Below are 24232 nucleotides of genomic sequence, written 5' to 3'. Positions count from 1 at the left end.
AGAGCCTCGTTGGGAGGGTTAATAACTTTTCCAAAGTTGAATGTAGTTAACCATTGTTTAATTTCAAAATTATCTATAGTATCTAAGCATTGCCTACGTTGGGTCGTACAATACTTTACTAAAATTTTGAAATTATTAAGGTCCAATCAAATAAATTACAGTCATGCTTATCCGTTGGGGTTTCACATGACCATTTTATTAATGGACCCACAAATGGAGCTCGCAGGTTTTAAAATTAATTAATTAATTAATTTTAAAATCTTCACCCATTCAATATTTTTATTTGAAAATTTTATAAGCTCAGTTGAATTATTGTTTAATTTCAAAAATATCTTTAATAACTTAATATTGTAGACGTTGGGCCGTACAATACTTTATTAAAATTTTAAAATTATTAAGGCCTAAGAAAATCCAATCATGCTTATCTGTTGGAGCCTCACATGATTATTTTATTGGTAGGCCCACAAAGCGCCTGGAGGTTTAATTAATTTCTTAATTTAAATCTCCTCCCATAATTATTTAGGTCCAATCTAATAAAATCTGATCATGCTTATTGGAACAGACTTCACATGATTATTTTATTAATGGTCCTATAATGCACTTGAAGGTTAAATTAATTTCTTAATTTAAATCTCCTTCCATTCAACATAAGCAATTTTCTCAATTTCCAAGAATTATTTAATTGAGAGTATCCTTTGTTTGATTTCAAAAACTATGTAAGCAAGAGCGCCGATGAACGTGCATCACTTAGCTTATCTGAATTTTAAAATCATTAAGGTCCTAAAATTCGATAATGATAGGCAGCTTGTGCTTCACACAATCATGATACATGATTGTGGTATGCAGCGTATGTTTAACACATGACCATTTTAGTAGACCAACAAATTACTTGCAAAATAAAAGAATTCTCTTAGGAAAATTTCTTATTTATTTTTCTAGATTCTAAATCATCCAAATAGCTGATTTAATTATTAATCTAGATTGCAACAATCATAATAATTATCATTTATGAGGATAATTTGAAATCAAAATAATTTCCATAACGATTATTTGTCTTGATGTTAATTATCCAAAATTAATTAATTCAATTATTAATCTAGATTTTTAACAAAAATCATAATAATTATTAATTAATTTTTTAGAATATTTAAAATCAAAATAATCTCATATTAACTATCATACTAGTCGCTGAAGACATAATAGTTACTATGCTCATGTAATCATACAAGTTATGCAACAATATGGCACCACCTATTCTATATGGCATGTAATCGCAATAAAGCATGTTATCAATCATATAAATCATTCAATCATACAATTAAGGCAATTAACTATAATAATAACCTTAATCCATGGTTTCCTAAAACAAATAAAATTACAGAGTAATCAAATAGGAAACTTTGCGACTGATTGCTCCTTTCCTTATAGTCCATAGGTTCTGTTTCAAGCCTCTTTATGGTAGCCATGGGCCCAAAGGCCCAAAATACCAACTTTTGGCGAGAAACCCTAAGTCAACATACAGGAACCCTAGCCGTCACGTCCACTGCGCCGTCACCCGAACTCATCTCAGCACGAAACTCCAGGGGAAGGACCGCCTTGAAGAGACGAGTGCACCGCCGCCGGAACCACCCAAAAAGGTGGTTGGACGCTCCCTCACGCTCTCATTCTTTGCCGAAGATTGGAGGCCACTCGCAGACGCTTGTGGCGGCGCGTGGAAGCTCAGGTGGCGGCGATTCACCCACCGTTGCGTTCATCTTTCCTTCCTCTTTCCAACCATATACAGATCGCCCCATTATGAGATCAGGAAGTCCTCGAAAAGTCTATGATAGTGCTGACTGCGCATCTTCCTCGCGGTTTCTCGATCTTGAGCTTTTACAAAATTTAAAAAAATACACAAAAATTCCAAAAAATAAATAAAAACATCAAGGAGGAAACCTAATCATATGGGATTAGCCTCCTTGTTACAACCCAAGAAAATACAAGAAAATTTCTACCATGGATTAAAGCCAAAACCATATAAAGAATAAATTTTTAATGAAAATAATACTCATGCAAATATTTGAATAACAAATATAGAATCCAAGGTGCCATATTTTACGAAGCAAAACTAATTACACGAATAGTGAAACTAGATTCACATACCAATGTACAACCAAGGCTCTGATACCAATTGTAGGAACTATTGGATTCACACGGAAGCGATTAAGGACCTAGTATATTGGTATGCTTACCGAATCATCCTCGTTTCACAATTACCTCTTGGTGCGCAGGTCTCGTGTAGAATCTTTCCTTATATGATTCCTCTTCACGAACAGCTCACCTCAACGCCACAGCACGAACAATCTCCTTGAAGCTAGATTGTAGCAGAGCTTCCAGACTATGTCTCAAGGGGAAACGGGAAGTGTGTGGGCACTCTCTCACTTTCAGGAAGATGACCTTACCTCAGCCTCTGCAACCATCGAGAATGATTATAAGCGTAGAATATATATGGGTTCCAAGAAACCCTAACCCTAAGTAGAATGAGCTTTAGGTTTCTTGGACTCTTCTTACACTATGGACCTTATTGGACTTTAGTAAAAGAGCAAAACCCAACAGGGTTTGGGTAGATTGTATTAGATCATGTGTTCAATTCTCACTTGTATAAAAATAAAAATAAAAAAATTATATTTCCTATTTGCAGCCATAAATCATTTTGAACGAGTCTTTCAATGTCACTTACAGCTAGTTTTCAACACATACCATTCACTTTGAGAAATTAAAATGAAGTTTCTAACAGTACCTTCTATTGAATTATTGATTTGTGATCTCACCAAGAAAAATTATTATATCTTTAAAATCTATGATATAAAATCTATCATTAAAACTGGCTACTAGACATTGAGAGTAACAGAGAAAAAAGCTGTCCTTTAAGATACTTATTTATATTAAAATAAATTAAAATATAACACATATCAATATAAAAGAGAAAAGCTGAATCAAAATTGTTCTATAAGTCTCATTAACTTTTTCCATTTTTCTTGTTCAGGGTTACGGAACAAGAGAAAACCTTAGATATTTTTTGTTTGGTTGGGACTTGGGGACGAAAATGGGTATCTATAAAAAGTCTAAAGTAACAATTTTGAGTGAACTGACTGATTATTTGTTATAACAAAACACTACACAAGGGCGAGGTGGAACATCTTCCACTTGAGTTTCAAGGAGGAAAAGAGAGGAAAAAAAGAAAAGAAAAAGACTAATGAGAAATTAACGAGCCTTGTTTTATTCGCAGTTCTTATCATTCATTATACATTCCATCCTTATTTGAACAAATCAATGATATCAAGTAAAGTCAGTATTGGTCTTGCACCTTCCTTAACCCTTCTCTATAGGCTCGTGAGGGTGCCAACGAGCGAAGTTGACCACTGAGCAATTGTAGCATATTAGCAAATTTCTATTTTCTGCTAAAGCACTAGCGAAAATTAAGAACCAATATTAAAGATTGGTTGCTATCATCTACTCTGTAGGAAAAGAAATAAACAAGATTTTTCTTAACATCATATTGATCATAGTGTGCTAATCGTCATGCAGCCGACGTAACAAGAGTAGCAATGCTACTGAAAATTAATTATTTAAGTTAAAAATTTTGCTTGTGGCAAAATAAATAAATAATAATAAAAAAAATCAACCCTAGCAAGGATAGGCCAATCTGTACATACCACGAAGCCCTGTACACAGTGGAAGAGGGGCAGATCTATAATCAACATATATTTGGGACTACAATATACATACAACCTAGGATATCATACAGCTTCCCTTGTCTTGGCTCAAGTTTGATGCCACCATTTGCAGTCAGAAAAGGTCCAATGAAAAGGGAACTAGCAACTGTTGATCAATTATGAAAGCCAATTAACCAGTCTCCCCAAAAATGTCAATCCACAGGGCTGATAGAACAGTGACTCCCCAGTTCTTGGTTAAATACTATGGTGAGGTATCTGTCACTAATTCTTCAGGTGTCTTGGCCTGATTCTGCTTTAGAACCTCCAGCACTGAAATCACGCGGAGGTGGAAATTGGGTCTGCTCTGAGACCACGGTATCTGTCCGAGTAAAAGCCTCATCAAAATTTTCATTCACACTCTTCTTTATCCTCTTTGGTCTCTTGGGCTTCTGACCCATTGAATCGGTATTTAGGTGGACATCATCCAATTCGTCGTCCATAGCTGTGGTACCCAATTCACTCATCTTCTGATAATTCTTTGGTCTAGAAGTTTGCTTATCTGAGGCAGCTTTTCTCTGGAAATAGACATTATGTTACCAAATTGAAAATAAAAAATTCACAATAAACTTGCAACATTTGACCTCCATGAACATCAGTACACCTAAAAAAAACCAACAAAATACCATGGACTTGGATCCTCGACTGTCACAGGACCATCTTCTTGGAAAGAGATAGACAAAGTTTTATTGTGTAGGAACCCACCATGATAGGTTATAGGGTCCACTAGTTAAATTCAAAACTAATTTTGTCTTTATCTTTCAAATAGGACTCTCTCCTGTTATTAACAGAAGAGAATCCAGATCCAAATATTACATGCCCTATGATTTTCTTCTCAAAAAGAGATCCACGGATTTCCAAATGTGTAGATGTACAATTGATCCAGCAAAACAGCTAAAATATGCAAGCATTAAAAATTCACACGCCATGCCTCCTTTCCCCAGTTTTAAGCGAAAAATAATTTCTGAATCTGAACATACTACCTTGAAACAATACAGCTTTACCCACACAAAAGTCAGTATCTATCCTAGAAACTATCCTGCATTTGAAATCTCTTGGCAGTCTATCTTTTCATTCCCTCCAGTTCAAAATAAGTGATGTTTGGTGAAAGGCACAAGATTAAGAGACAAACCCATGCCTTAATTATGGGAATTTTTTATTATACCACCCTTACTCAATTTACAGCAGTTAATTATAATTTAAGGAGTTTATAAGAAGTCGAGGCTAAAGAGATTTTAGGAGTACAAGGGTAAAGTTGGAAAAAAAAAACAATTAATGTTCATCCTTTGTCCCTATCCACTAATATCTAATTTGATTCACTAATCAGAGCTGTTCTACATTATAGAAGTAATAACTAACTGGACTTTCACAGAATCTTTCTTTCCTCTAAACAGCATAGATATACTGAATGCAATGAAACTACCCGAAGAACTCTTAACATAAAGCAGTTTTCAATTTTCTTGTTGGGTAAACAGATCTAAGTAAAAGAACGCAGAAGTGTATTCAACCACATTATGATGCCTCATGCAACAGGTCATTCCTAAACAAGAAACTACGAACTTCCAATATAAAATTTAACAGTTATGTATTGTAAAGAACCTTGGGATACACCACCCCAAAAGCTAGCTCAAAGGGTGGGAGTATCCAAGTCCTTATAAACTCCACATTAGTTGCTATGCCCTCTCACACGAGAGCCCATTGGGCTTGAAGAGTGAACAATGCAACAGGCCCAGCCTACCTGTGCTAAGAAACGCCACAAGAGAAAGTGAGGGGCGGCGAGGCTCTGATACCATGTAAAGAACCTTGAGATACACCACTCCAAAAGCTAGCTCAAAGAGTGGGAGTGCCCAAGTCCTTATAAACTCCACATTAGTTGCACATACAACCAATGTGGGACTATATATCTCAACACGCCCCCTCACACGAGAGCTCACTGGGCTTGAAGGGTGGACAACATACAAGCCCACCTACATGTGGAAATTCCACTACAAAGAAAGTGGGAGGCGGTGAGATTTCGAATGCTCTGATACCATGTTAAGAACCTTGAAGTCACCACCCCAAAAGCTAGCTCAAAGGGTGGGAGTTCTCAAGGAATGTGGGACTATATATCTCAACATGTATGAAGCAACCAATTGAAATGAGACTCAAGCATTTTTAGAATCAATATATTAGAAGCATAATCATACCTTTTTATTACTGGATTTTGATCCCTCTGGGTCCTTGGAAATATCATAATCTGGAGTACCCTGGGCTACAGAGTTTGTTAGATCTTCCAGAGATGCATCACCTTCTTCATTTAACCAAATACCCTTCGAAGGTTGTTTTTTCATTTGCTTATCCTTTACCTGGAAGGATAAGACAGGTAAAATATAATTAGGAAATTTTCCAAAATGGTTTTAGGCTTTCTGGAACTAATATTTTTCCTTATTGTTTCATTCAGTCAGTCAGACGGATATTAAACAATTTGTAAATTAATGAATTTTCGTGACCAGATTCACAACCAACCTGTAGAGGGATATCCTTTAATTTCTGCTCCAACTGAACATCATCCAGAAGCAAAGATACAACATCCTCAGGAGCTAAAAGATCTCCACCAACAGAACCACCAGTCATGACGAGGTTTTGTACAGTACTTTTCTGACTAGCTCTATGAAGAATCTTCTCTTCAACTGTCTCTTTACATATAAGTCGGTAAACAGTAACCTACAAATTTAAAAATACATCTAAAGTTAGTTTTGAATTAAAACAATAAGTTAAAACACTTGTAAACCCAAAAGGAGTAGTTTTTGTGTCTGTGTGAGCAAAAATGTGCAAGATTCAGTGAGGGGAAAGGGAAGCAACAGTTCCGGATATTGAAGGAAAAAAATTCAGAGACACCATTCACTGAGATGGAAGGGAGAAAGAGCGGGAGAGATGGAACTAACATCTTTTGTCTGACCCAAACGATGAGCTCTGTCCATTGCCTGTAGATCCAATGTTGGATTCCAATCACTCTCATAAAATATGACTGTGTCGGCAGCTGTCAAGTTGATACCCAATCCACCAGCTCTTGTACTCAGTAAGAACACAAAAATATCAGCCCTACAACAGATTAATAAAAAAAATATCATAAACAGCTGTATAATGAAATAAGTATTGTTCAGTAGTCTAACTCATACAGTATGATAAGTTAACAACAAAGACATTACCTATGCTGAAAGTCCCTGACCATGTCTCTGCGATCCTGAATAGTAGATGATCCATCAAGTCTAAAATACTTATATTTTCTATAGTTCATATAGTCCTGCAAGAAGAATTAAATGACCAATAAGCATTATAAATAAGCCCATAAAAGTTGAAGGGCGAGAGCAAAGACAAGTAGAACAAGTATGTTGCTGTGTAAATATATCCTCAACATGGTAGGAATTTTTTCACTTTTAAATCATTGAACTTATCCAAATAGCCTGAGTTCCCAGATAAGAAAAAATTGCATCGATATATTTAGTTGCTTTAGCAACAAAATAAAAAATATGCAACTTCCAGGCCTCCTCCCAAGCTGATTTCACATAAACATTTACACCAAAGGGAAATGAACTCATACCAAGAGGCTCTCGTAATTCTATTCATTTATTTATAGCCATGTTTCACATCTTTGAACATATCAGAATCATAAAACCAGGGATACACACACACATACACGCACATAAAACCAATATCAAAAGATTTAACAATGTGAAAAGTTAAAAAATACCTCCAAAATATTTAGCATCTTGGTCATCTGAGCAAACAAGAGTACACGATGATTTCCTGCTCTCAAGCGTTTTAATAATATATCAAGTGTTTGAAGCTTCCCAGAGTCCTATATGAAAATTATGTAAATTAAAAAAATAAATTCAACATGAAAGTCAAGAGAAGAGGGGGCACTCCATGAGAAAGAAAGAACAACAGGAGTAAAAACAGCACTTACAGTGAGCAATTTTGCTGGGTCAAAATTCCGCGTAGGCGGAGAAGAACCAAAAATACTGTGCGTTAATTGAAGAGCAGGCTGAGAAACAGGTAGTTCAGAATCTATCTCTTGTATTAAATGATGAGGAAAATCTGGCTTTCTAGGTCCATTACAATCAGACGTACGTGCAAATCCCACAAACAACCTCTTAACCCAGGGATCATGTAATTCTTCAATCATTTTATAGTAGAAGTTTCTATCCGAGCAATGCGCACCAATCTATGAAGAAGAAAAGAAGTAACAAGATCAATAATTATTTACCATTTTGTAAAAATAAAAGCAACTTATTTTGGTAAAAATAACTGAAGACTGGGTAATAAAGAAACATAACATACTGGGGGAGCTCTACTTTGTGGGATATATGTGTAAGCTGAGTGCAGAAGCCTCGCATTTGATAAAAGCCTATCTCGATGCGAGACAACCAAGGCCTCAAAAGGAGCATGGCTAGGCCCAGTTGGAAATCTTCTTTGAAGAAACTTAGCCTCAGATCTAGATGGCACCAATAACATCCGTGTAACAGTTCTTACTTTTCCTTTCTCAAGGTTACTAAATTCTGGATCATCATCTATGGTCTCCGTAAGAAAGTCTACAACTTCATCCATGAATTTTCGTTCCCATCTCATCATAGAAAATAATAGTTGCTCCATAAAAGAACCAGTAGCCAGAAATGTCACCTCTGGCGGAGACAAATCCATCAAATGGGTAAAACCAAAGTTTCCACTTTGAACATGCATGTCTTCTGAGAAGACAGATCGATAGATATTTTGTGGTCTAAAAATATTAAAATATTTCTGAAAAGATTCTCTGCAGACACCACTGCCAACAGCTGGACTGAGAGTTTCAGAACTTTGCATAATTTCTTGATAGACAAGTTTTGGTATCTGAAATGTGGGGAAAAGAACAAAAACAATAAGAAAAAGAGATAAAGGAGGCACTGTTAACATAATGAAGTAGAGACAACTACCTAGGGAAAAAAAAAAAGAACCCTATACAAAAACAAAAGAAAAAGCAATATCATGTACTGGATCACTAACTAACTACATATCTAAGAGATACTCCAAAGGGTAAACATGATATTGAAACAAAGTTTCCTTTTACAATAAAAATAACAAGGAGGAACCGAACAATACGTTCCATGTGCATCAATTTTTACCAGCAACTTAGTACATGGAACCCACTAATCTTGTTTCATCTAACTGATAAGAGACAAGGGCCCAGCTACAAACCATATACATGAAACACGAAATCCATGTGAGACTAGCACCACATAGAAGATAAGCCATTATGAGTCAGGTCTGATGTAAAATTGTGACACATTAGTAAGAATAGATCAAAGTTTAGCATGAAAGAATTAATTTATATGTAAAAGTCATTGTTTTCTTCCAATTAATATGTTCTTATATATAAACAAGAAAATTGGTATCATTTTATCCTTCCTTATCCTTTGATTCTTCTCAAATCTCAACCTTGAGTCAACCAATGTACGTGTTACTATCTAAAGGGCAAAAGGACCAGTGCACAAGGCTCCCAAACTTGCAAGGGTAGAGGTGAGATTTGATTGTACACAGACTTACACTTACATTTTTGCAAAGAGTTTATTTCCCATACTCAAACCCGTGACCTTCCGGCCATAGGAAGCAACCTTACCGCTGTTCATGTTACTGTCTAATACCAAATTACCAATGAAACAATCCTTTTTCATAACAGCTTCCTTTAACCAATGAACCCATTTTCTGACCCTAAAAGTTAACAACCCAACAGCTAACGTTGCTAAAATAAATCCTTTTTAAAATTTTAATTGCAATTCTGAAATGTTAGAAATCAAATTGTGGCAACATTGCAACAAGGTAGTGACTCCTTAAAGAACTTCAGCAACTTTTTCAAAAATAAAAATAAAAAAATCCTTGTGCATCGATTGATTTGTCTCTTATAAAGAGTCATGGATAGTTTGGGCAGTACATAAACCACATATTATATAATGCAAAGATTTCAGATTACACGTAACTCCGCCCATGTGTCCCAAGCCAGGATAAAGGAGGAGGGTTGGCGTCAGGTGTAGCGAACCGGCCATAAAAAACAGCAATATTTTTATGTGATGAACCCATATGATTTTTCGTTGGGGCGTACCCTTCATAGCGACGCGTTGCATCGAGCCCCGGGTGTAGCGAAAAATGGGCTAAGGCCCTTGCCACAAGGCAAGGCGATGCATCGGGCTCTGAGTGTAGTGAAAAATGTGCTAGGGTCCTTGCCCCAAGGCAAGGGGCCAGGTCTTCACCTGGATTTGGTGAGAAGTATGTCAAGGTCCCAACACGTAGATAGGCGAGCGTGGCGGGCAAGTACAGCCCAGGGGTTAAGGATGCGATTGGGAAGCTGGAACATAGGAACTTTAACGGGTAAATTGAGGGAGTTAGCAGATATTTTTGCTAGAAGGAAAGTGAATATTGATTGTTTGCAGGAAACTAAGTGGGCTGGAGAAAAGGCCAAGGAAATGGATGGAACTGGTTTCAAGTTATGGTACACAGGTATTAACAAGAGTCGAAATGGTGTTGGAATTATGATCGATAAACATTTCAGAGATAAATTTGTGGACGTCAAAAGGAAAGGCGACAGGATTATTCTGGTTAAGCTTGTAGTGGGTGATTATTCTGGATAAACATTATGTTGTTGTTGAGACTGATGTTGGGCTTGTTGCCTTATTTGAGTGAGCATGGGGATTGTCCATGACACTTTAGGTTAGTACTTTTAGATTGGAGTTGTATAACCTGCTAGTTGGTCCGGCCTACTTGCAGTAGTTCCGTGATTTCTAGAGACACATTTTTATTATCTATGTTGAGGTTTTTCAGTTAGCTGTTTTATTGCAATTACATACAGGCGATGTTTTATTAATTGATTAATAAGTAAGTTGGCAATGATAATGTCATCATAATCGAAAAGAAAAAGATATTCCGCATTTTTAATTAAGCGCTGCTTAATACGATAGTATGATAACATTACCGGATATATACGGGGTGTTACAATACTCCTTTTGAAAACGAGTGTATCCAACGAAAACACACTTGAAAGTTTTGGATGTTAACTTATCTTTACCTGGAGTAAGATCATGAACAAAGCACGTACATCCAAATACATGTGGAGGTAGAGGATAGGAAGATGCTCCTGGAAATAAAACACTATGTGGAACTTCATTATTAAGTACAGAAGAAGGCATGCGATTGATGAGAAAGCAAGAGGTGATTATAGCATCTGCCCAAAAACGGAGTGGAACATTCATGTGAATTAGTAGGGTACGTGCTGTTTCAACCAAATGTCTATTTTTACGTTCGGCCACTCCATTTTGTTGTGTAGTGTGTGGGTAAGTGGTCTGGTGTATCGTTCCACGTTTCTCCAAAAAATTAGAAAATTCAAAAGACACATATTCTCTGGCATTATCACTGCGCAAGATTTGAATAGAAGCACCAAATTGAGTAGTTATCTCAGCACAAAAATTTTGATAAATTGAAAATAATTCAGAACGATTTTTCATTAAATAAACCCAAGTACAACGAGAGAAATCATTAATAAAGGTGACAAAATACTGAAAACCCAAAACAGACATTGTTCGACTCGGACCCCAAATGTCAGAATGAACAATAGAAAAAGGAGCATCAGCTCGTTTATTGACTCTATTAGCAAAGGAGGAGCGAATGTGTTTTCCTTGCTGACAAGACTGACAATTTAAAGACTTGAGACTAGACAAAAAAGGAACCATATGCTGAAGCTTGGAGAGGCTTGGATGACCCAGACGACTGTGAATTAGCTCAGGAGACTCTGTGAGAGAACATGCTACTGGAGAAGGTGGTGCAATCAGATAGTAAAGACCTCGTGACTCAATGCCCGCTCCAATCGTCTTCCCCGTACCCGGATCCTGCATAGAGAAGGATTGTTTAGAGAAGGTAAAAGTACATGAAAGAGACTGAATTAACTGGCTATCAGAGATTAAATTAAAAGGAATGCCGGGTATATAATAAACAGAGGTTAAAGCTAAAAAGGGAGTTGGGTTGGCTTCCCCAATTCCACGAGCAGGAGCCTTAGTACCATCAGCTAGAGTAACAGAGGGTAAATTATTAGAATAAGAAAGGGAAGTGAAAAGATCCTTATTACCACAAAGGTGATGAGTAGCACCTGAGTCTATTATCCAGGGTCCAAGAGATGATTGAGAAAGGCAAGCAACATGATTACCAGTGTCTTGAGTAGGATGCTGAGAGGAAACCTTCTTGAGAAGTACCTCGTATTCGGCACTGGAAAGAGTTACTGATCCAGTAAGAGGTGGTGTGTAACATCAGTCTAAGCAAAGTTGGCAGTCGGTGGTTTCAAGTGAGGGTACTTCCTGTAGCAGTGTTCTTCAAAATGTCCAAGATTCTGGCAATAATTGCAACGAGGCCTCTGTCCGCGCCACCCTGTCCACGGCCACGTCCGCGACCGCGTCCACTATTCCAAGAATCATTGAAGCGAGAAAAGAATGCAGTGGAATCGGTAGCTGGCACATGTGTGGGAGCTGTTGGTTTGTCCTTAAGATTCAGAAGGCGTTGGAAAGTGTGTGACAGGCTAGGAGTCTCAGCACTGGTTAGAATATTCTCACGAACACTTTCTAACTCCTCAGAAAGACCGGAGAGAGTTATGACCATAAAGAAGCGCTCCACCTGCTTCTTGTACGCAAAGGCATCTGCAGCATGAGGTAACATAGCCAAGAATTCTTGCATCAAAGAACGTATCTTACCAATATAAGTTTCCATTCGAGACTCTGGAGATTTGCGCAATTCCATTATCTGAGACACAATTGAATAAAGCTGCTGAATGTCATTGGTGTAGAGGTTTTTAGCTTCCTCCCATACGTCATAGCAGGTCTCAAAGGAGATGAAAATGTCTATAATCGTCCGATCAATGGACTGCCAAAGGATACTTAGCAGTTGAGCATCAATCTTGTCCCATTCAGATGTCTGGTCTTTTGAAATATCAGCAGACTTAGTTGTGAGATGTGGATCGTGCCCCTGACCAGTAAATCAGATCTTAACTGAGGTAGACCAAGTCTTGTAAGTAGCAGATCCGGTCAGTTTCATTGTTGTAATGGATGGGGTAGTACTGGAGATGACTCCAGTACTATTTTTGGATGTGCCCTCCATCAAAAACTTAAATAAAGATGACCAGAAACAAATAAAAAAGGACCAAATAAACACAGATTACCAAATAAAAAATAAAACAGACTCAAATAGAAAATTCCAGCACTATGAACAATGATGATGAACAGTGGGTTATCATTGATATCAAAAAATAAGAATGCACAGGACTTGAAACAATGACCGGAAAGCAAAGAATCACTTATATCTTCTGAACGGACGAGACCCACAACGAATGAAGACCAGATCGGAGAAGAGGGGAGGAAGGCGAGCTGTTCTGTCTTGGAGTGGCTAGAAAATGCCACCGGAACAGTGCTCATGCGCCGGTAAGAGGCGGCGCGTGACGACCACGCGCAGAGAAGCTCAGCCGCGTGTGAGGGCGCGTGACTTGGCCGCCGGTGATGGGCCTTCTGCAGAGTAGGTCGTCGGAGGAAGGGGATTCTGATCGCGTGCTGACCGAGCTAAAAAATCGCCGGAAAAGTGCTCCGGCGGCCTGAACAGTGGCTGGCGGTGGCGGATGGTGGTTCCGGTGACCGTCGGAGGTGCTGACGCGTTCGGAAATTGCTCGGAAGGGACTTACAGTCCTTGATGTCTTGCCGGAAGGATGCACGGCAAAGAAAGGATGACTCCTAAGCAGTGGGCTTAGGTTTTAAGGCGAAAACAAGGTTTCTAAGCGGAAGCGAGGGTCCCCAGAACGAAAGAGCTCTGGTACCAACTTGAATATAAAATAATATGTTGTGTATTGATCTAATTCAGAGAGTTACAATATATAGAGACTCTAATGGGCTTATAGGAAAGGCCCAGACCTAATACAATCAGAATATAATCAGAATAATCATATCTAATCATATCTTACAGTAAGAGTACTACCGGTGGCTGAGAAGATGAGAGAACATAGATTGAGGTGGTTTGGGCACGTAATGAGAAGGTCCCTGGATGCTCCCGTAAAAACAAAAGTTTGTTACCAAGAGCTCAACACAAAAAGAGGTAGAGGTAGACCAAAACTTACTTGGGGAAGGCAGTAAAACAAGATTTAATGGAGTGGGATATAGATTGGCGGACGGTATGCCTTAGAATAGAATGGAGAAAAGCTATAAGCATGGTAGACGGTTAGACCCGTTGTTATTCCTATGTTCCAGATGGTCCCTTTTTAGTCCTTTTTCCCTTCGTTTTCCCTCTTCTTTTTTTCCCTTTCTTTTTTACTTTTACTTATATATATATATATATATATATATATATATATTATTACTCTTCTATTTATTTATTTTTATTTTTACTTTTATGTTTCTTTTTTCAACCTTTTTGTATCTTTCATTTGGGTTCATCTACCACCGACCCCAATTAATTTGGGATAAAGGTGTTGTTGATGTTGATGTTGATGTTGACTTGTACTATATCCATACCAATACGGTACTGGTAACCACAGCCAAGAAACAGAGCTCCTTGACTATCTAAACCCTATAATTCCAACAATGCGTATTATGTAAAACCCAAGCCTGATGAAACCAAATCACTGTGATATAAAATTTTGTTTTTGCTTCTAACTTGAGAACATTAAGAAAGTAGAATGAAAAACATGGGACATTGAAGAGAGAACAAAATTGAATGTTTTGATATAGTACATAAGGCATTAGAAGTACCTCATATGATATGGGGTTGTGACCACCAGAATAATATATGTCTTCCAACTCCCCAAATGGAGCAGGTTGAAGGGAATTCGGAATATCTCCAAAGTAAAGGTATGTGCTTCCCTCACTCCTTTCAAACAACTCTGGATGGTTGCACACCTACCATATTTAAAGAGCAAATATTTACTATGGGCATTCTTGGTGGGAAGAAAAAGAACATCATACATTTGAAATACAACAATACTTATTTCAAAATGAACCAATTAATATAAAATTTACACCACGAAAAAATAAAAAATAAAAAAGAGAAAATAAAGCCTGAATAATATGGACTGTCTACCTTCCTTAGTTGAATAACAATGTTCATTAAATTTAGAATTCTCTTCTCATTGAGCTGTCCTCGATTACTATCAAACAGCTCAGAAAGAGATATCTTGTTCTTAATTGCTTGATAGAAAGCCTGCTGCCGAGAACTCAACTTGCAATGCACAGTAACCTCAGTTTTTGTAGTCAACTCAGAAATTACATCTTTTTTGACACGTCGCAGCATGAAAGGCTTTAGAATTGAATGCTGTTAGGAGAAGAGTAACCGCAATATAAGCCAAAAAGTTTGAGATGATAAAAACTCTAATACAAGTTTAACAAAACCCAGCTACAATAATTAGAAGCAATAATAAAAATAAGAATCACAATATAACACATCCTACTGTATCTTAAATCATCATATTCCTGTTGTAACACAACTCATAAGATAATGTATACATTGTAAATATAATAAATACAAAAAATTTAACATCCAACAATGGCAAGAACACAATGAATGGCACCACAATTTTCCCCTAATGTGAAACCCAAAGCAATCCCTCCTCATTCCACAACATAAGCTATTTATATGTCCATAAAATTTCTGAAAAAATCCAATATAATATAATAATACATCCCAACCATCTACTTACTATGACTATCAAACAGGAAAGACAAACTTACCAATCGATTAAGTTGGTGCTCATTCAAAGTACCCCCATGTTCTGCATGGTTCTCAATTCTGGCAAGTGATAGATTATAAAAGATAGTTAGAACAAAGTTAAATTGGCTAAAACGTCCAAGCATCTTAATGAGGAATACATACCCTTTCGAAAACCACTCATTAAACTGCTCATGGCTGTCAAATAAAGTTGGCATTATGAAGTGCAGAAGAGCCCACAACTCTGCCATATTATTCTGAATAGGTGTACCAGTCAGCAGTAGGCGATTCCGACAATTGAAACTGAGGAGTGTCTTCCATCTTATGCTGTCAAAAAAAATATAGTTTAAGAAAGGAAATCAATCACAAACATAGATGTTAATATTAGTTCAAATATTTTTTACTAACCATACAATTAATAAATACATCCAAAATTACACACAATTGAATACTAAAAAAATGCACCGTACATAGATTTCTTTAGAAGAAAAAAAAAACGGCAGGAACACTGACCAACTAATAATAAATGCCATTCAATTATGCACCCCAGAAACATAGATTATAGCAAACCTGTTTGAACTTTTGATTGCCTGGGCTTCATCTAAAACCATATATTGCCATTTCACACGCCGAAAAAACTTCTCATCAGTTACTAATAGCTGGTAGCTTGTGATGAGAATGTGAAATTTAGCTTCCCTGGTAGATAAGGTATAGTAACAATAGAAATTAGAGAGATAAAATTTAAAGACCAAAAAGATAAATTACAAATAGAATCTAGACAAGGGCCAGGATATTGCATTAGCCTCATAATTCCAAAGTTTAGAAATCAACATGATTCTGTGCAGATGAATAGTACATTAATATTGACCAAATATCTACACTAATAGAAAGGGGATTCAGCCATTGGACATCCATTTCTTACATTCTTAAAAACCCAATTGTTTTACTTAACTATAACTTGAAAGTGAGAAAATCATTATCTCATATCAATCACCAAGGTCCAGTACTTACAAAGAACTCCTAATTTTAAGGAATTTCAACTTTTTTTTTTATATTTGCTGTCAGTTTTTAAGCAAGTTTTAGTACAGTTTTCAAATTTATAACATAAAAACTGGCATGTCATCATATCATTAAATAAAGGTAAAATTTAGAAAAACTATAATTTGTCGTTAACTTTATTTTGTGTTTCACTTTCGTCCCATAACTACATTTTATTTTATTTTAGTCCCAAATGTTTTTAAATTTGACCACATTCATCCTTAATATTAAGGGTTTAAGTTTTCTCATGTTGTAGGATAGTAGGAGAGAAAAAAAATAGAGAGAAGTTAAATGTGGGTCCCATCTTTTATATTAAAAAAGAAAAGAAAAATTAATTGGCACGGAAAACGAATTTGTGTAGGAAAAAATGTTACTCTCATGTAGCATGAGAGTATTATTTCCCTAATATTAATACCCTTAAAAATGTTTATGGAATTTGTTAATATGGTAACTTATGTGGCTATATGTGTACAATTGCCATCTAGATAATTTTTTTAAAGCCTTCAGATTTCTTAGAGAAATATAAAACCATTAATATAACCCCACCTAACAACTTAAGCTTTTGGGTTGAATTGGTTCTTTATATGGTATCAGAGCCTCGATGTCACTTGTTCGATCCTCACTGCCCCCCATTTAGTTAATAATTATTTAACTCTTGTGAGTTTCTTAGCACAAGTAGGTGAGAATGTGCATTGTCCACTCTTCAGGCTCAGTGAGCTCTAGCGTGAGGGGGCGTTTTAGAGAAATATAAAACCATTAATGTAACCTCACCTAACGGCTTAAGCTTTTGGGTTGAATTGGTTCTTACAAGATTCAAACCAAACAAGCCAAATTCCAAACCCATGAAATGACATTGGTTTACATATGCTTACGGTTTAACTCTTTTTCAAAACTACCAATTTCGTCCGAATCACCGAGTTCCAAAATATCCTAGTTAGAGAGAGTACAGTGTAACGCCCGGTATCTTCAAGGATCAATGATTGTCCCCACAAACTAACACGAGACTTTTTTTGTCCTCACTCACACATTTCCTGAGAAAACTTCCCAAAATTGCTCCAAGTTAAGCATGCTGAACTATGGAGTTCTTCCATTCCGGGTTGCCGAAAAATAGATACATCTTGTTAGTATAGGTAGTATCAATTAATTCTTATAAGCTATCTCCGAGTGCACAGTCCCATGCCTGCACAGTCTCTGGAATTCCTCTCTTTCGGGTGTTGATTCGATTCATTCATGTACCCCCCCAACTGCAAGATTTGGCATGAACCGCTCATTGTTCGTGCTTCTTTTACAACGGCGAACACTCCCTGCCATTGCCATTCCTTGGGATGATACATGTCCACCAGCTTTCGTCTGGTTCATCCTCAAACCCCACTGTACTGGGGGAGAGGCCCTGCTCTGATACCACTTGTATCTCCCGGCCGCTTCAAGGATCAATGACTATCCCCACCAACTAACACGAGACATTTTTAGTCATTGTTCCCTATATTTATTTATCTAATTATTTATTTATATTTCTCTCTAATTTACTTTTTTCTTCTTATTTAATTATTTTTTCTCAAATTTATTTTTCTCTCTTATTTTTCATTTTTTATATTACTTTTTGTATTATTTACTATTTCTTTCTTTTTTCTCAATCTTGTATTGCTTTTTATTTGAGTTCATTGACCACTAACCTTAACTGGTTTGGGATAAAAGTGTTGTTAATGGTGAGTAATCTACCACACTCCGTTACCGGGCAAGGTAGGTAACACGGAACAAATTTGAAGTGCCAAGTAAAACACTCCAGCATTATTTGCACCTTTTTCTCAAGTTTGCCTTACTAAGTCTATCATCATTACTCATTAGTTCATTCAGTATTTTCCGTTAAAATCAAAAGTCTCACCAGTAAATTATCATTATATTATTTTCTTCATAAATCAGTTTTAGAAGGAAATCCTTATTTTCTTCATAAAAGCAAGAATAGAGACTGCATTCCGTACACCAAATTTATATGTATTGAAATATCTTTCTAGGGTTTGCAATATTTGATGAAAAAAAAGTGATTTTTCTCAAACATCTACTCTATGTATATGGCCATTATTGCCACCTGTGTTTTTCAAGGTAAAGAAAATGCATAAGAAATCAGTATTACCTACGATAAAGATCCTTTGGGTTAATACTTTTCCTAAGCACTGCCCGGTCTGGAAGCCCACCCCAATAAGGAAGTCTTTTCAGTTCGGGGCAGAAGCGCTCAAGTTCCTCATTCCAATTATTTAATACAGAAGAGGGTGCAACAACCAGAAAAGGTCCCCATATGTTTTTCTCCTGCATGTGACAAACAAGTCAGAATAAAGTCGCAAAAAAGTACAGGAAAAAGCCGGTTGAATAGGCACCTCAGCTAAATGAGCTAAAAAAGCCATAGCCTGAATGGTCTTTCCAAGTCCCATCTCATCAGCAAGAATACCATTTAAACCCTGAAAGTTACCAAAAGCCTTCAAATTAACAAGCAAACGAAATAAATCTTGGAGAGTGGAGACTTTATTCAGGATTGCTCAACAACCTGCTCGTAACAATTAACTAGCCACTGAAGACCTTTTAGCTGATATTCTTTGAGACAACCTTTAAATAAATCTGGTGTCCGAACCGTGGATGCCACTGGCATGGTTGAGCTGCAATACAAAACTTAATTAGAATGAACACAATATTGGTTATCTCACAATCCTCAATACTACACAAATGCGCAACATAAAAAAGAGATGAAGAGAGAGAGAGGGAGCTCACGGGGTTTGCAAATCAATATTACTCGCTCCAGCAACTTCTGATGGAAGTGAATCAGTTTCACCAGCCAGTCGCAGCCTCAAGCATTCAGTATCAAAAGCATCTGTCAACCTTCTCTGCTTAGATACTGCTTCTTGAGCAGCCTTCAAAGCTTCCTTCTTCAATTCAACCTCTTCAAGATCTTCCTCCTCATTAGGCCCAGCATCTGAAGAGTCGATTACTGCATCTTGATCATTTGTATTTTCATCAACCGTAGGTAAAGCTTCTGAAGATGGTATGTTTGACTTGTTCTGCATAAAGTGACTGTACAGCTCAGTTTGTTGTATAAGAAAATTAAGCCTTTGCTGTTGCCTCTTTGCTTCTCGGAGCTCCTGTTCACGCCTCAAAGCTTCAGCAGCTTCTTTTTCCTCTTTCTTCCTCACTTCTGCCTACAAGGAATGAAATTGAAAAATTACAGCATATTCAAGTCTAATGTACAAGTGAAATTTACATTAGCATGACAATATTCACATTCAAAGGATAATTCGAAGTACAGATTATCAGCAGATCTGCATATCTACCAAATAGACCATGCATTTTCCATCAGAACCAGCAATGTGGTGTGATATCTAATAAACAAATCCCAATTCTTCTCATCTCAATCTCAAAAACATCCAAATTGAACAGCTCAGACCCCATAGTTAAACACCTTGGCTTGAAAAGAGTGCACAATACCATCCAGATCAATCATTACCCACTACATTTAAAAATCGTGACACCATTTCAATAATCTTCTTGATAGGAAATTACAAGACTATTATCCATGAGACAAAAACACATTAATGAAATATATGTACACATAAGCAAGTTGACAAAACCTATTACCAACTATCATGCATGAAACTTGTTTTCAAAAGTAAAGGCGGAGCATAAGGAGGAGTTTGCAGCCATCATGTTCCACTAAACTTCACCACAATCACAAAAAAAGATGTCTTCTTGAAATACAATGTCTTTCAGACTTCAATAACCAGCACCATAAAATCAATAAACTTCAAAAAGGAATTAAAAAAAATACCATCTCCTTATCTATTCGTTTCCAGAGCAGTAACATGTCCCTAGCTAGTTTCCGGGTGCGCATACTCGCAGTCTTCACCCACTTAAGCGATCTACTAACTTTTATTTTAACCTGAAAGCAATATAGATCCATATAAGTTATTAAAGAGCAAATGCAAAATACAAAACTTACCATCCAAAGCTTTAGACTAGACAGCTAGATTATATATATCACAAACCAATGTGAAATATAACAGATTACAAAAATAATAAAGGGGAGAAACGGGGCATGCCTCTCTTTGACAGTTCTCTGAGAACCTCTTGGCATCGATGAGCTGCTTTCGATGAAAAGTAGTAAAGTTCCTATGATGCTTTGGTATGTCTCTTCTTACAATATTTACCCAAATCTTTCCAAATCTTTCCATTTCCTCCTTCTCTATCAAAGCAGGGTCTTTCTCTACCTTTTGCTTCTTAGGTAGGCTTCTTTCAATGATCTGAAGCAGTTGAAAGACAAAGCTAAATTAAAAAACGTAAGTGTAAATATAAAAGGGAAAAGTCTCTTGTCATATTATCTGATAGATACCTCATAGGCGTCACCTTTCTCCAAAACCTTCACATAATAAATCTGCAATACACCACCCTCGGACAAAATAGATCGCTTTATCCTTCCAGCTGCCCCCTCCGGAATGGAGGAATCCAAACCAACATCAGAAACTTTCAGACTGAATTTATGAGCTGAATTAGAAGCTGACATGACCTTTAGTCGTGCCTGAAGTGATTCATATTGGGATATTGTTTCCCCCATACAGGCTCGGTTTCTATTCCCAAACCTTTTATCAGATGCCATCATTTCAGCCAAGGAGCCCAAATCTAAGGTACCCTTTAAGTAAAAATCCTCCACATGGATATCTGAGAAGCTTGGAAGATTCAGTGTTGCTGCCAACTTATTATAAATTGGAGGAATCTTGTAAGTGATACCATCCCCAATATCCAAAGATGCAGGTTCATACATAATCCTGCAATGAGTATCCAAAAGAAATGGTCATTCGTAACTTAAACAAAGATTCATTATTCAAATACTTCAACATTGTAAAAGCAACAATATGGCAAAAAAGGCAAACCTATCAGCGCCATATTGCTGCGTGAAATCTGCATCACGATAGTTTCCTGGTTTCTGAGAATTGGAATCATTCATCCATTCAGATGTAGTCTCAGCAGCACGTAATCCTACCCGGCGCTCATTCCCCGACTTGCGAGCTTTTAATCCTGAGTTACTTTTGACAAGTGGAACAGCAACCTGATTTTGTGCAGGACTAGTCGAGGTGTCCTTCAACCTCCTCTTGTACTTCTTAATATGCTCTCCAAGCATTGATCGATATCGCTCCTCCGTCATGTGTGTCCCGTTAAAACTGCTCTTTTCCTCGTTGTCACTATCTTGAGACCCCCTCCTCTTCTTCAACAAATTCACCTCCCTCCCACGCATATTCCCATTACTGTGATTTGCAATCGTCCCACCTACTTATGGAAGCATCCCAAAGATACAGAGCTAATTTATATAAGTCAAAGATCTTAAACCAACATTCACCCACCAGCCAAACACTAATCTTCACAATAGAACCATCATTCACAAACGTAAAATCCAAGTAGGTAAGAGTCTCTCAGACTAAAAAGAAGTATAAACAACAACCAAAAAAGGAAAACAAGAGTTGTGCCTACCTTGGCTGTCTCTGCTCTCACCCTGACTACTATTCCCATAATAATCAAAATCATCATCTTGTTCTGGAAGTTGAAAGTTCATCAAAGACTACAAAACAATGCAATCAGAAAAAAAAAAATATATTCCTTGAAAATATTTTTTTTTTTAAATGTAAATAGCTAAACATGAAGTCAAACCAATTCTACAAGTCCATCATACGAATACCAACAGTAAGAAGAAACACAATGATTTCCAACAACATCGCAGAATCACCAAAAAAAAAAAAAATTGAAATAAGGGAATCCAATGCGACGAACCTCGAGATTGAAGAGAGTGGAGTAGGAGAGGGATTCCTTGGGTTTCGTTCTGTGATCCATGTGCTGCGACGCGACTACGATGCGAAGGAACTAACCCTAATTCTGGGACGAAGCATGGAGGAAGAGGAGAAGAAGAACCCTAACCCTAGAAGGAGCAAGGGTAAGAGAACAGAGCGGTGCGTAGGATAAGAAGGGGAAAGAGAAGAGAAAGAGGAAGATGAAGATGGGAGGGGAAGCATTGATGTTCACTAACGTGCGCTGAGTAGCATTTACGTTAACGTGCGCTGACGATTACATTTCAATTTTGACAGTAGTGTGGAATGCGCCGTATAACGAGATAACAGGGAGTAACAGATAGATAACGGAATATTATTGGATTGCAACGAAAACTAAAAAAGTTGTATTGGACTGAGATTTTAAAAAAATTTAACAAATTATTTTTGGATAAAAATATCTACTGGTATTCAATTAGAATTTTAAAGGAATAAAAAAAAAAGTGATATTTGATTAAGATTTTAAAATATTATTTTAGAGTCTGTTCAAATTCAGTAATATTTAATCAGAATTTTAAATAAATGAAAATTAATATTGTGGTATTTAAAAATCTGACGATTTTAGTGGATTTTACAATAGTGTAAATTTCGTGAGACTTTATAGTGAGAAAAAATAGTTTTTATCTCTTCCTTATCTTAAAAGTGTTTTTTATAAAAGTTAAAGCTATTTATATTTAAAAAAAAAATTAGTTTTTTAAAAAATATTTGACTTCTACTTTTTCTAGAAGTTAAAAATTTTAGCTTCTAAAAAAAACAAGTTTTTGACTTTTTTGTGACTTCTGCTTTTTTCAGACATCCAAACGAACTTAAAGTGAAAAAGTCCTTTTTTTTCTTGAAAAAAAGTAGCTTTTGGAGAAAAAAACTCATCCAAACGGGCCTTAATACCCTAACCTTTGGGATTTCTTTATTGGCTTCTTCTTTTTTTGGCTAGTTAACTCGCTCAAAATCGAGTTTCGCCATTTTTTTTAGGGATTTTCATCACTAAATAACTCAAAAACAACAACCCAACAAGATTCTAATCTAATCCATATAAAAAATAACAGATTTTCGAAAGCTTTTGAAAGTATAATAAATAATTTTTCAAACTATGAGTCGCGATTTTTCATGACACAAAAATAAGTGATTTTGTATTAAAAACAACAAAAAATATTGGAAAAACATTTCAGGAACAAAATTCCTTAAACAAATTTTGTTTTATATCAATGAAACGATATCGATTTAAAAAAAATTGAAACTTTCATAATATTACCTTTATGTTTCGTAACAATACATTCATAAACGAACAAATAATTTTTGTTAAAAACTTGTTTTTCAAAAGCCTCATAGCAAATTAAAATTTCTATGTATCAACTGAAAATAATTTGAGAAATTTTCTATTTTTTCATGTAATAAAATCCTGAAATTCATATTCGAAATTTTCTTAAAAAAATCAATAAAAACATGCATATGATATATGGTTAGAAAACTCTCGCCAGGTAGAACAGAAACCCTAAGATTTCCAAGATCAATAGCAAAGAATTCCAAACGAAATTTTATCATGAACTTTAGGTTCTATATGCAAAATTTGAATTATTTTAATAAATAAAAAAGTTTGTGGGTCTTATAATCACATATGGATAGCTCTGATACTAAATGAAGAAGATAATTTTCAACCTATTAATTAAACTCAAGAGCAGAAACGAGAAGATGTTAATGTGTGGAGTGCTAGTATAGATATGTGGAGAGCTGCTGCTTAGTAGGACATCAAGTTACATTCAATTACTGATTGAAAAAATTATATTAGGTTTTACTTTTTTTATTAATATCATTGCATTTCTTTGTTATTCTTTTTATAACTCTTGTAATTTTGAATGTTTG

At 36.3% G+C, this 24232-nt stretch overlaps 1 protein-coding gene across 1 annotated transcript; it reads right to left on the bottom strand.

The window, feature by feature from the left end:
• Positions 1-3594: 3594 nt before the first annotated feature.
• LOC133285750 (chromatin-remodeling ATPase INO80-like) lies at positions 3595-22584 on the bottom strand. Its single transcript, XM_061483030.1, has 23 exons — positions 22323-22584; positions 22026-22113; positions 21431-21824; positions 20893-21325; positions 20603-20803; positions 20332-20442; positions 19281-19705; positions 19060-19168; positions 18893-18973; positions 18652-18824; positions 16053-16178; positions 15648-15809; positions 15506-15563; positions 14859-15089; positions 14531-14677; positions 8073-8618; positions 7699-7956; positions 7483-7590; positions 6941-7035; positions 6677-6833; positions 6258-6455; positions 5939-6097; positions 3595-4270 (listed from the first exon to the last, which is right to left on the bottom strand). Exons 1-23 carry the CDS (start codon positions 22380-22382, stop codon positions 3986-3988), a joined length of 4605 nt encoding a protein of 1534 aa, XP_061339014.1. The 5' UTR covers positions 22383-22584; the 3' UTR covers positions 3595-3985.
• Between the last annotated feature and the right edge of the window lie 1648 nt (positions 22585-24232).

This window comes from Gastrolobium bilobum, unplaced genomic scaffold (genome assembly GCF_033153095.1).
Source record: "Gastrolobium bilobum isolate Gb01-03AN ecotype WA unplaced genomic scaffold, APGP_CSIRO_Gbil_v1 utg1991, whole genome shotgun sequence".
NCBI classification, from domain to species: Eukaryota; Viridiplantae; Streptophyta; class Magnoliopsida; order Fabales; family Fabaceae; genus Gastrolobium; species Gastrolobium bilobum.
Note: the sequence above shows the minus strand (reverse complement) of the source record. Positions and strands in the feature narration are given on the sequence as shown.